Source organism: Elaeis guineensis, chromosome 2 (assembly GCF_000442705.2).
Source record: "Elaeis guineensis isolate ETL-2024a chromosome 2, EG11, whole genome shotgun sequence".
Classification (NCBI taxonomy): Eukaryota; Viridiplantae; Streptophyta; class Magnoliopsida; order Arecales; family Arecaceae; genus Elaeis; species Elaeis guineensis.
Window position 1 is genome coordinate 94,797,619 of NC_025994.2, and position 14,120 is coordinate 94,811,738.

General features: G+C 35.8%; 1 protein-coding gene across 1 annotated transcript; it reads right to left on the reverse strand.

Moving 5' to 3' along the window:
• Positions 1-7,475: 7,475 nt before the first annotated feature.
• LOC105051198 (autophagy-related protein 8C) lies at positions 7,476-12,216 on the reverse strand. Its single transcript, XM_010931527.4, has 6 exons — positions 12,018-12,216; positions 11,789-11,841; positions 8,487-8,542; positions 8,347-8,399; positions 7,827-7,945; positions 7,476-7,741 (listed from the first exon to the last, which is right to left on the reverse strand). The coding sequence occupies exons 2-6, from the start codon at positions 11,823-11,825 to the stop codon at positions 7,647-7,649; spliced, it is 360 nt and encodes a 119-aa protein (XP_010929829.1). The 5' UTR covers positions 11,826-11,841; positions 12,018-12,216; the 3' UTR covers positions 7,476-7,646.
• Between the last annotated feature and the right edge of the window lie 1,904 nt (positions 12,217-14,120).

Consider the following 14,120-nt stretch of genomic DNA (forward strand, 5'->3'; position numbering starts at 1 on the left):
GAGTGATATACAAGACAATATTGATATATAAGAAGTACTTGGTCCCTGCAGAGAAAGCCATCTTCATTTTTGTCAAGGACTGCTGCTATGATGTCTGCAATCGACAAGGAAAAGAAAGATGAAAACGGTTTTCTTTACATGTGACACACCATGGCAATCAAACATTTCTTTGTAGATAAAAGACCTTGAAAAAAAAAAAAGGTTGTATATTCTTCCGGATGTCTCTCGAATTTTTGAAAGTTTCAGTTTGGGCGGAAGCATGATGTTTATCTATTTCTTTATTATCTTCATAAGGGATGATAAAGTTCCAATGTATTAGTATGTGAAGTGATAGGCCCAAACACATTTCATCAATCCGACCATGTGAGTGACTTCTACCACGAGGGACTTCCGCATGAGGTTGAATCGCTCGGGTACTATTAGGAATACTATTTATCCAAGTAATTAAACTGTCATTCTGTCAAGTCCAAGTTCGAAAAGGGACAAGGAAATTAAGGAATAAGAAAAGAAAAGGAGTCAGACTCCCTTTGCTTTGTCCAAGGTGGTGTACTACTCATCCTCCATTTAGAGGAGATAAAGAAACGATTTGAGTGCTAACTTTGAACTTATATATTCAGACAAGGCATTGTTGGTGGTGTACCACTCACCCTCCATTTAGAGGAGATCACAGATCTGACTCCTAACTTTGAGCTTATTCGGATGATAAATGTATTGTGGAATGCATGACGTTTGGGACACGGTGTGAAGTAAACTGATTCTTTGCTTCAACCTGGGTCGGGTGTGCATTCATAATTCACACACATTCTTCTTCTTGGACTTGTTAGAGGTAGCATTAAAAAAAAAACAATTTTCGTTGATTTACATATATTACTTGATATCAGAAATTATTTTAATAGCTAAAGATGTTTTCTATAGGAAAATCGTTTTGGTTGATTTACATATATTACTTGATGTCAAAATTTATTTTAATAGTTAAGGATGTTTTCTATAAAATATATACAAGATAAATAACATAAAAGCATCGTCAAAAGAGAGTTCAAAGTATAGTTTTAATTAGTTCTTTTTATATTGATGTACGTTTCTCTAAATTAAAAGAAAGTGAATATGGTATTGCAAATCGTTGCAGATTTTCAGCAGTTTTCCAATGTTTATTATCCCTTTCAAACTGTTAGAGGCCGTACTTGAGGTCCATAGAGTTACGCGGATTAGAACCAATGGGTTCGGAATTTTAGAGTTGGGCACCAAAACTAGCCACCAGAGCACAATTTTATCCGCAGATCATTTCAGTTCATTGGGGGTAAGAATTGACCTAACAACCCAACACAAAGTTGGCATTCAACCTTCTAACCTAACCTGACACAGTTAACCTTTTAAGCTATTGATATTGCAACTTACCGAGAAGGTTAAATTGACAATATTTTGATCCACAAAGTATGGAGATCACTTATTCTCTGCTATTTAATACGCAACCTATTTGATCTTTTGTGAGAAGGGTAAAAGGAACCGATCACCTCTTATGAATCAAAGTGTGAGGGTTTCTCCAAAAGCTCTCTCTCCACCAACAGTGAAGTTATCACTGAAGCACTGGGGTCTGTACCCTGATAATGAAGCTACAACTGCCTTGGTGTCCTCTTTTGTTAAACAATGCAGGCCTATTGTCAAGGTCTAGAAACCAGTGACGGTGGTTGAATCTGCATCACATGAACATAAATCTGATAGTCCTACTATGATCCAAGGTCATGCTGCTACTACTGATATTATGCATATGGAAAGCTCATGGCTATCTTCACATGAGGAGGTCGTTCACCGACTCCAAATTATCACTGCTGGCAATAAGGTATTACCATGGCATATGTGCAAGCTAAGTCTTCCTCTAGTGCTAGTACTAGTACCATAGGGATGGAGTTAGATTTAGTCCATGACACACACTCATACTACTTTGTCATGGATTGCTAATCTGAAATTGTAGAGCTGCTGCTAAGCCTCCATTTGCTAATCGCAAGAAGAATCTAATGCGACAAATAAATCCAAATATCTTTTTTGTCTTGGAAACTAGACTACATGCATTAACCCATATTAAGAGGTTTTTTGGCCCTATGTGGGAAGCATATATGATGCTACAATAGACTTATAGTATAGATAGGTGCATTTTCTTCATAAATATAGACAAGTGGCTTTTGGGGTCATATTTGTATTAAATGAACACACATGGATTTTGGGTGTAGTCTATGCTAGTACTTCAATTTTTCAGAGACGAGAGGTATAGGTGCAACTTCAGCGTATGTTATTTAGGGTCACCACTGTGTTTAGTTGGGGATTTCAATTGCATATTGTATGCCAAAGATTAAAAAGAAGGAAAGCCTTTTGTGTGGACCAGGAGATTAGGAAATTTCGATCATTCATTCAATCCATTGGTCTTCTGAATCTTTGGTATTAGGATCTTAAATATACTTGGTGTAATAATCTTTATGGCCTTGCTTTGGTTTGGAAATGAATAGACCAGGCTTTTGCATCGGAACATTGGCTAGAGTCGTATCCTAAAGTTTACGATTAGGCATCTTGCTAGATTTGCATCAGACCATTGATAGGCATGTTACCAGAGGACCGTTACCTTGTAGGTTTGAGAAATTTTGGTTAACTTGTCTAAGGCTTGAGGAAGTCATTCAGCATGCATGGTACTGTCATGACCAGCATTCTCCAGGATCAGGTTATCTTTCCTGTTAAGCATAGAGTGGTGAAGAGGTGGAAGATAAATATTGATAGTCTCTTTGGCCGTGCCAAGTGACTTTATGATCAAATTTATAAATTACAGCTACCAGAAGCACAGCAAGGTGGTCTTCCACTCATGCAGTGTTTCTCCTTATTGGCACTTCTCTGTGAATATCAACAAACTTTACATCAGCAGAAGATACTCTGGAGACAAAAATCATGGGCTGTTTGGCTGAAGGAGAGGGATGCTAACACCTTTTTTTTTTTTTTTTTATTGCACCATGGTTTTACGCAGAAGAAGAAACAAAATTCATCCTTTATCCATAGATCAAGGAGGACAGGTTTAGGATTCTCTGGCTATTCAAGCTCTCTTGATAGACCATTTAGCAACATTGGACAGCTGATGGAAATATTGGTCACATGGATCATTCAATTCTCATACCCACCCTGACTGTACCATAGACTAATATATCAATTAGGCCAATCACAGAACAAGAGGTTGAGCAAGCGCTGCAGAGAGTATGCATCCAGATAAAGCTACGAGGCCCGATGGATTTCTGGCTTTTTTCTTTCAGAACTACTAGTATCTTGTTAAGCATGATGTATTCTTTGTGGTTACATTTTTTCAGCATGCTGCATTAACTGACTGTTGGAAGAAAATATATATTATTTTAATTCCTAAAAAGTCTAATCCTCAAATAGCCTCCGATTTTTGTCTTATCTATTTTTATTATGTTCCAAGTTTTTCTCCAGAATATTGCATTACACAGTATAGACTCATTTGCCAAGAACTTATAGACTCTATGTCTCACATGCATTTAATGCCGATGATTGTATTTTACTGGCTCGGGCAATGGTCAGGGATGCTGTGCGCCTTACTACAATTCTAGAGAATTAGTGCTATCATTATGGTCAAGCAGTTAATTATGCAAAGTCATATATATTTTTTAGTCCAAGTACATGCCATAAATCCTAAGCTCAAATTATGCACTTAATGAACATCATTGAGAAACGGACGGCCTGGCAGTACTTTGGTGTGCCCTTGTCTAGTGAAACCCTATTTTCAGTAGATTTTCGACCACTTCTAAATAGAGTATCTACTAAAGTTGCACCTTGGAAATGGCGGACATTGTCTGTGGCTGGCCGAGCTACTTTGCTTGAATCTGTTCTTTAAACCATTCCATTATCTTCAGAACATGTGCCTATATCCATTTCACATAAACTTGGACGAGAGTTCAGGGCATTTTTATGAGGACATTATCGAATAAGTGGGATTTCACCGTTGACATCAAAGCCGATGCAAGTTAGCTGCTCAACTAATAATCCTTGATCTTGCTTCACTTTTGGCTTAATTAGTTAAAGCTGAGTATCATTTTAATGATTCTTGGTTTCGTTATTAAAAGCCAAGGCATTGTTCCATAATCTAGAAGAACATTGGTGCATCTGGACTTGATGTGCAATTTCAATGGCTGATAGAATGAGGAGTTTCTACTCATATATACAAGGATCCATGGATATCTACCATTCCTCTCCTAGCATCACCTACTTATATTAATGTGGACTCTTAATGTCTTAATTTGCAGGTTGCTAACCTTATTAACCTGGCTCACTTATTTTTTTCTAATATGATGACCCAGGGCTGTACTATTTCTCTAGCTCGAAGCCTCTGGTCTGATCAGCTTATATAGGGATCATCTAAATGGCCTTATGTAACTCTTCAAGACATGATTAGGTTGGGGGCACATCAACAACCACAATAATGAGGCTTTCATTTTAAATGGATTTGGAAATTAAATATTACACCTCGGATCCAAATCTTTTGGTAGAGGTTGTCCTTGAAAAGGTTGACCTGCAAGGATGTGCTTGCATGATTAACATGGACTCGGGGTAAATTATTTTTGGCTTGAAGGTAATTCTATGACAGTTGTTTCATAGATTCTTTTCTTCTATGCACAATTATAGACGGTTGTTTCATAGATCCTTTTCTTCTATGCACAATTATAGACATCTACCTTTTCTACAAGATTTATGGTCTTGGATGGCATCTAGTATGTATTCAAGCTACATTTATCGTGAAGCAAACTAGGTTGCAGATTCTATAGCCAATAGAGCACTCCAAGGGGATTTTCAAAGCTCTTCTTTAGCTGCATTAGATTTATAATATCTTTATTTACTTCGTGCTGATGGTTATCTTATCCGCTTTCCAACAACTCCTTGAACACAATGGCGTCGTGCTAATTTGCTCGGCTTTGAGCCATCTTTGGATGGCCTGTTATGTCTCTGTTCTCTTCGGTTCTTTGATTTGTTTTGACTCAATTGACTCATTTATGCTTCTCTGATTAACTATTGTTTCGGGCTATGTCTGCTGCAATCTCAACTGGAAGCTGCAGTTATAGCAACTTTCTTCATCATTTGGCCCACAGTTCCCTCCATCTATACCACAATGCATTCACTGCTGTGCCATCCTTCCTGGGTACTATTGCCTTTTCTATTTTCTTAGCTGATTTTACATTTACAAAGGAAACTGTTACCTGGAACAGTGGAATGCATGCATAACACTAGTATTAATGCTGCGGTAATACTAGTGTTATGCATACATTCCAGATAATAGTTTCTTTTGTAAAAGTAAAATCATCTAAGAAAATAGACAAAACAGTAGCACCCAAGAAGGATGACACAACAGTGAATGCGCTGTGGCATAGAAAAGTTGCTGTAACTGCAGCTGCCAGCTGAGATTGCAGTACACATAGCCCGAAGCAATAGTTAATCAGAGAAGCATAAATGAGTCAAATGAGTCCAAACAAATCAGAGAACCGAACAGAAACATAACAGACCATCCGAAGAGGACTCAAAGCTAAGCAAACTAACACGATGCCACTGCTCAAAAAGTTGCTGGAAAGCGGATACGTAACCATCAGCATGAAGTAACTAAAAATACTGTAAATCTAATATAGTTAAAGAAGAGCTTTGAAAATCCCCTTGAAGTGCCCTATACTGTTGTGCCATCCTTCTTGGATGCTTCTGCCTTATCTATTCTCTTAGCTGATTTTATATTTACAAAGGAAACTGTTACCTGGAATGCATGCATAACACTAGTATTAATGCTGCGGTGCTGTTGTGCCTTTCATGTTCTTATCTGCTACTTTGTTAACACCATTGCATCCGCCATCATATGTAGGTTATATATGTTGCAGCTATATATGTTTTCTATGCAGTCTATTCAGTTTTGTACGTTATCCTCTTTTCATGGAATCTTCTCCTCCACACGCTGCAGACAGGAACCCCATTGCACTTTGTGCTTTTCACATATCTTCTATGCGGCAGCTATGGTCTTCCAAAGATTTAAAACTCAGCATTTTATGCTATTCCCGGTAATACTGTTTTAATGCTTCTACACCGAGCTTTACTTTTAATGCTTCTACACTGTTTTAATGTTTCTAAACCTCTTCTTGCTGTAAACATGGACTCAGACCTATTCAGCCTGCAAGTTCAGCGGACAACGGATTATTTTCTGTCGTCCTCTTATTGTTCCCCATTGGATCTTGCATATCATTGGCAGTCATGCTCATTTATTTTCTCCATTCCATTCTCAAGCTTTAGCAAAGAAATTTGGTGTGTTCTATCATATATTCTCATGGCTCACATGTCTGCAAAGTTAATACAAGGGATATCATTCACTACAAAGTACAAACCCTCTGAATCACACTAATCAGTTGCTAGAGGACCGGAGCTTGTACTCCTATACTCTTCATTGCTCCAAAGGTTCAATACTTAATGGTTTCCATTTTGCTCTCAATGTTATTGGGCCTTGCCTGCTCCAGATTTCTTATATAGAGCCTGCTACACGTCGATACCTGTCTCTGCTGAGTATATGGTTTTGTTAACCCCGTCGCTGGGATCGGATACTCTTACACTTCATTTAAGCTCAGGCGATCAAATTTCATTCAGCTCTGCATACCATCTGGGCTTCTTTTTTTTGATACAAATCTGGGCTTCTTTTCAGGGATGCTATCTGGTCACTGACAATTACCATACTCAGGGTTCTGTGTCTATACAGACCTTTCGAGTGGATGGCCTTCTTTTGGGCTTCTACTTTCTGTACGGCCTGTGCTTTAGGCTTTGATCGTTCAGCATGTATTACATTTTTATTATCCTTTCGCTAATATAGTTATTACTCCCATGTTACCAAAAAAAGAAAAGAAAAAAAAAAGGACACCTGGTATTTACATGGATAGTAATATAGTTATTACTCTCATGTTACCCAAAAAAAAAAACAAAAAAAAAACAAAACACCTGGTATTTACATGGATAGTGAGAATACATTATGCGCAACAAAAATTAACAGCAACAATAAAATCAGCTAATGATTGTAATTGTAACTGAAACAGCCATCATTCATACATAGAGATGCCCTTTAAAAAACAACTTAATCTTGAAACAGATATAAGAGGCCTACTTTTACTTAGATTTATACAATTATTGACAAAGCTATGCGTGAACATTGAAAAATTTAGCTAAAAGTCATTACCGTAGAAATTATATAAACACCAGAAGCAGTTGTAATGGTAACAACAGAATCAGCTAATAATTGTAATTGTAACTTAAACAGCCATAATTCATGCATAGAGATGCCTTAAAAAACAACTTATCTTGAAACAGATATGAGGCCTACTTTTATTATATAAAGATTTAGATTTATACAATTATTGATAAAGCTATTATGCGTGAACATTAAAAACTTCAGCCAAAAGTCAATACTGTAAAAATTATATAAGCACCATGAACAGTTGTAATATTAAATTCATATGTCCAGAACTTTTAAAATGTAAACAGCACAGTTTTTAAGCATCGACAACTAATGGGCAGAACTTAGGGAGACGGAAGAATATACACGTATTTTTCAAGGTTTTTTATCTACAAAGAAATGTTACATTGCCTTAGGAGGATCCAAATGTGTTCTCGCCACTGTATGTCATGTAAAGAAAACCATCTTCATCTTTATTTTCCTCGTAGATTGCCGACATCATAGCAGCTACATTTTACAAATAAAAAAATAAATAAGCAACAACACGGGAAATGTAACAAACCCATGCATTAAAAACTGGGTCATGTCTGACCTGTGGGAGGTAAAGTGTTCTTGACAAAAATGAAGATGGCTTTCTCTGCGCTGAGCTTGATCCTCTTGCGAACAACATAGACAAACTGCCCAACAGTTAAATCTGCAGGGACTAGGTACCTGTATAAACACAAGAAATGTATGCTTTAGAAAATTAGAGAGAACATAAAACAATAATCATAGCTATCAGGCTTTGTTCCGACAAATTGGGGCCTCGATTATGAATCCTCGTTCTCTGAGCATTTCCACCTAGGGCTACCTCTGACAATTTATATAAACTAGCAACAGAGGACATTAAAAAAAAAAGTATAACAATTATAATCCAAGACTAATTAAGATAAGAATAAGGCAATAGAAAATAAACTTCACAACCAATCTAAAATTAGAGGATGCTACTAATATAAGCAAGTACTGTCAATACAAAATAATGCTACCCAAGGTCCAGCTGATCGTTTAAAAGATCGAATGAACCATATACACTACAAAGAGAAAATTAAAAAATAAAACAGAAAGGAACCAACTTCTTCTTATCAATGTCTGGTATGTCACTCCTTTCAGCCTTTTCAACAATCACCTACATATCATGATCCAAACAAAGCATAAGTAACGCTCAATACAGAATATCATGAAAAAGAAATATACAGACAAAAGCAATTCTCACAGGAATTCTGTCCGGATACTTCTCCCGAATACGAGTAGCTTCTGCCTGCCTCCTTTCTGAAACATATATCCATATTTTGAATTAACATCGGAATGAAAGTAACTTGCTATTAAACAAAATGCAGTACAAGTTAATACTAGCAATGGATGGTTGTAGAAGAATGCAAATCTCCAAGAGCAATGACAAAATTGAACATAATGTAATATCCACAAATGCAAAGCAGGTACATGGCACAGGCACTTGAACCTATACCCATAGGTCTTTCTGATAAGTAAGAGAATTGCTCTGCATGTATCCCGCCTAAATTGCTACCACAACAAAAATTTTTGGCCAGACCTTTTCTCCATAGAAAAATTTCCAACTTTCACTTACCATTCAAGTGTTTCATTCTCTTCAATTTCTTAATGAATTAAAAAGAAAATGCATCCATGATACAAAAGAAATTCCATGCTGGGGCTTATCGTGGCAATTTGCATAAGAACATTATCAGCATTAGTGCGTAAAAAATAGAAGGTTGGCAAAACAAAACAAGATACTGACAGTCATAAGTGTTTTATTAAGCAAATAAGATAATTTTTTATTTAAATAAACCTCCAAATGTTATAACAACAGTCAATGAAAAATAATATAACCACTAATAAAAGAGAATTGAATCTGATGTTGCAAGTCCTCAAGATGAAGTGGAAGAAAGTAGGACACGTGAAAGGTGACATGTGTGGCTTCATGACATCATGTATTCAACCATGTTCATGTATTTCAATGACAGATGAAATTCTGGATAAACAGTGCTACAGAACCATGGAAACCTTAACATATTTGGTGACATAAGGATGCAAGCCTGCATATAAAACAGGTCAGCGCATGGGATTATATGGCAATAAACTGTTGCTAATGCCAACATTCAATTTGGATAAACTTACCGTAACATGAGGATATGCAAACAATATTAAAATTATTATCATTCAGCATCTACCCACCCAAACAATCTATGACTACGAAGGGACAGCAAAATTGCAATTCAAAACGCAAAAGAACATGTTTAAATGTGAGTTTTAAAAATTAAGCATATAAATAAATAGTCACATATAAAGAAGCATCCAAACAATTAAAGAAGCCCACTGCTGCATTATAAAACAGTGAGTGCAACTTCACATGGCTTAGGAGCACCCTTTTTTATTGTCAATTAGGATGTTCTGGTCCAAATAAAACAGATGAGCATTCTCAATCAACAAAAAAAAAAAAAAAGACTGACATAAAATCTGCTTATGCATCATGTAAAAAAAGCAGTGCAGTGACAATCTAGATGTTCTCACACAATACTAGAACAATATCATCACCAGATATTCATGTACAAATTCAGCTGTTAAAAACTTCGAAATTTATTTAGCATAGATGCATATCACAAGTATGCTGTATGCTACAATATACTGTCAAATCAAAATAGCCGTCACAAAATAGTTAGTTTAAACAAGAGAAAATGCTCCTTCTCTCCCCATTAAAACAAAAAGGGGGAAAAAAGCCCCCAATGCACAGCATATCAATAAAAAATGTTTTTAAAAAAAAATAAAAATAATTTATAAAGATTAAAAAAAAAAAAAGCTTAAGACATGTAGCTAAAAGTTTTGCATGCAACAAGACAAACATTGTAATAGCAAAGATATGAACATTCGCCAACCTTATACAATCAGATTTACATAGAAAACTTCATCTATGAGAGAGAATTACATACACTAACCTATTTACAGCCCATTATGTTCAAAATATGCTTTCAAAAACCAAGTGGGTACACAAATTCACTTAACTAACCAATCTATACCCTTAATTTACTAACTATATTCAACCAAAAGTTGACTATAAGTAACAAAACCCACACAACTGTATCATGTGACAAGAGAAGAACCTATGAAAGTGTCACAGCAAATAACAGATTCAAATTTATGTTTACTACCAAATTTGATACCCACCCAACTGCAGCTATTTGATGATCAATCTGGATATAGATAGAAATTTAAGGATCCGACTAACATCTATATCCATATCCATATCCATATCTGTCAAAAAAAAAAAAAGATATGGATATGGATAGACAACCATCTAATCTGTATTCGAATCTACCTACGACCCTCTATAATTTTATATCGCACTTATTAATTTTTAAAAAAAATAAACAACCATATAAACATGTTATTAACTTGATTTATCATCTATTTAGCAACATCTTTGATTCTGTGGTCATCAAGCTTAATTATCCAACTTACATCCGTAATCACATCCATGCTTCTAGTATCCGAATTGTATCCGAATCCATTTAGAATAAATACAGATATGAATTTTTGCATCCAAGTAATATCCGTATCTATATTTGTATTCATTAGAAAAAAACAAATATGGATATGGATATGCTGGTATCCAATCAGTATCGGATCAGATTTCTGCCCAATCCACATGTAAACAAAACTCTAATTTGAAGTCTAAATTTCCAGATTTTATAAACAAAGAAAATAATCTTGATCATCAGTTCTTTCCTAAAACTATTCTTTCTGAAGACCTAGACAGGCTGTACACAATCCACTCCAATATACCAAAGTTTAGTTTAGAAAGAAAGGATCTAAATAAAAAGAACACCAGTGATTCAAAAATAAGCGCTCTTAGATATGCAAAAGATAGCCTAGAAATTCATCCCCAACAAAAGACCAACAACTGGTGTAACAAGAGGAACAGGAGAACAAACAATACCAGAAAATACCGTGTTAAATTATAAAGAAAAATTTTCAATTATATCATATGTTATTATGATATAGGATACATTGGTTTTTCGATATTCCCCGGCCAAACACTATCAAATCTGAACCATAAATTTCTAAATCTTTTTAGCAAACAAAATAATCTGGATCATGGTATAGACCGTTCTTTCCTCAAACTATTCTTTCTGAAGACCTATAAAGGCTGTACACAATCCACACCAATATTCCAAAGTTTAATTTAGAAAGACAGAATCAAAACAAAAAGGAGCAGGTGATAATAATAACAGGAATAATTAACAAAGATAACAAATTCATGCGATTTAGATCTTTAGATGCACTCCTCGATTATTATTTCTTTCCTTTCTCGAAAAGTTACAGCAACTCATAATCTCCCGAGAACACAAAAGGGTTGATCAAAGAAACCCTAAAATCGGGCGAGGGCAACCTCTCCCATGAAGAAAGAAACTTCATCCAAGATTTCAAGAAAGCAAAACACTTAGAATCAAAATCAGACGAATTTTCCTTCGAAAAAAAACAGAGAGGGATGAGGGTACAAACCGAGGGGATGCTCGAGCTTGAAGGAACTCTTCGCCATGAAGGAGTGATCCCTCCTGCGATTCCCAAAACACATCGCCATCGTCACATCAATCACAGAACCAAGAAAGAATTAAAAAAGAATGAAAAAGAAAAGAGAGATCCATCAAGATTAATAAGAAAAGGGGAAAAGAGATCAATCGGAGTAAAACCGAAAGCGATCCGCGAAGAAAAAGAGGGAAAGAAGACGTACAGAGACGATCAAGAAGACTAAATGATTGATGGATCAATCGTCGCAAGAGAATTCCCCGTCAAGGAATTTGAGGAGGAGTTTGGGGGAAAAGGACGGGGAGTTTTGGGATCTTATGGGGAGAGGGGGGAATTATTAATTAGGGTTACGAAGAAGCGGACGGAAACTATTTAGAGGCAGCTGAGGAAGGAAGGAAAGACCGAGTTTCCTGCCCCCCAACGAAGCCTCGGGCGCTTTAAATTATTGGATTTTCTGGTTTTCTTTAATTTGCAAATATAAAATTATTTTTTAAAGTAAACAGAAATAGAGTTTTGCCGTTCAAGGAAGTCGGTACAACCGCTGAACAGCTGTCACCTATAACAGCCAGCTCTCGACGGCTGGATCCCGTCAAAGGATGAGCTCTTGAAAATCCCCCTCGTTAAACTAAATTAGACCGATTGGAAAAGAAAAAACAACTAGTTACATTGGTCGACGATTTAAAATTTAAAAAACAATACAACTAAAAACTGGAAAAGTTAAAACAACCACTTACACCGGTTGGTGATTTAAAAATTAAAAAACAATACAACAATCTCATCGGTCAAAATCCTTTTCGCTCATATTCTGTGAAAGAATTTTTTAGAAAAAAGAAAAAACGTGCCTAGCACGCTTCCTACTCCCCTAGTTACGCTTCACGGAACCACCTTGAGGCGGCCAAGACCAAGACTTTGGATCCATAAATAATTTAAACAAAAAAAAATACCAAGATGCTAATTACATCTAGAAAGAGTGAAAGATAAAATCAAGATCCTCCGATCGAAATAAGCCAAATCTCTTAATTCAAAGGCAGACAGCAAGTGCTAGTAGGATGATTGAGAGTTTTCTCTACGATGACGCTGAAATATAGAGCTTAGAAAAAATTTTGAAACTTTGGTCATCGATTGCTTAGAAGCTAAAATGAGATCATGGAATGGAGCATAGAAGTGTTAATGGTGAAATTTCTACTTTGACAGCCCATTGTAGGCCTTGATTATGTGCCTCGATTAGTGGAGAGGCGATTGGATGGATAGAGGGAAGCTACTATGAGGAAAGGTGCTAATGAAAATCTTAGGATAGACAAATTGCCAAGAAAGGGATGCCAAAAATCGTAGGAGGGAGAGGCAAGTGAAAACCCTACAAGGAGGAGAGAGAGTATAATGGACTCCTTAATGCTTTGACTCCAAAGTTCATCCAAATTATAAGTAAACCAACAGTTCTTTATCAGTTGATATAAACTAGTTATCACGTCCCGTACCCAACACTTAGTCTTATCATGTGACACAATCGCACTCTTCCTAAGACAAGACTTTAAAAGAATATACAAAACCTTAAGATCCGTTACAAACTCAATACTAATAATAATAACGATCTCAATTCATAATTAATGAGCGAAACTTGAACAATTATAAATTCAATTGTCCTTCAATTATTCGATCAAATATCAATGACGCTCTATCTACATATCTATTTTTTTACCTATATATTTAAACCACAATCGAACATGAGCATCCTGTAATTCTGAGAAAAAAATAGAATTAAGGTTATGAGCTTTACAGCCCAATAAGAATCTCCACACACTTACACTAATACAATAATATAATTTAAAAATATAAGTCATAAAATCTCATATTGAATATCTAATATAACTCAATACCAATATATACAAAAATATACATCATATACTATCAAATATCCATCTTTTTCAAAAGTAATGCATCACATATATATCATTAAGTAAAATTTTTTTTTTACTTAATTGTGATTTCATGTCTTATCATCATATCTCATTAATATGATCCGAATTAATCAACAGTTATCTTTAGAATTTTGCACCAATCATGATCATGCTCTAGTCTGTAGCTGGCAAACTCAAATACCACGTTCTTGCCCATGACAGAATTACTGTTAGTGCCATGTTCCTATCCATCGTAGGCTATTTATAGTACCATATTCCTACCCATGCCATGCTATTCACAGTGTCGTATTCTTGCCCATGGCGGCTACAGTGCCATATTCTTGCCTATGGCAGGTTATCCATAATGCCATATTTCTGTCATAGTAAGCTATCTGTAATTTAACGTGGCTAGT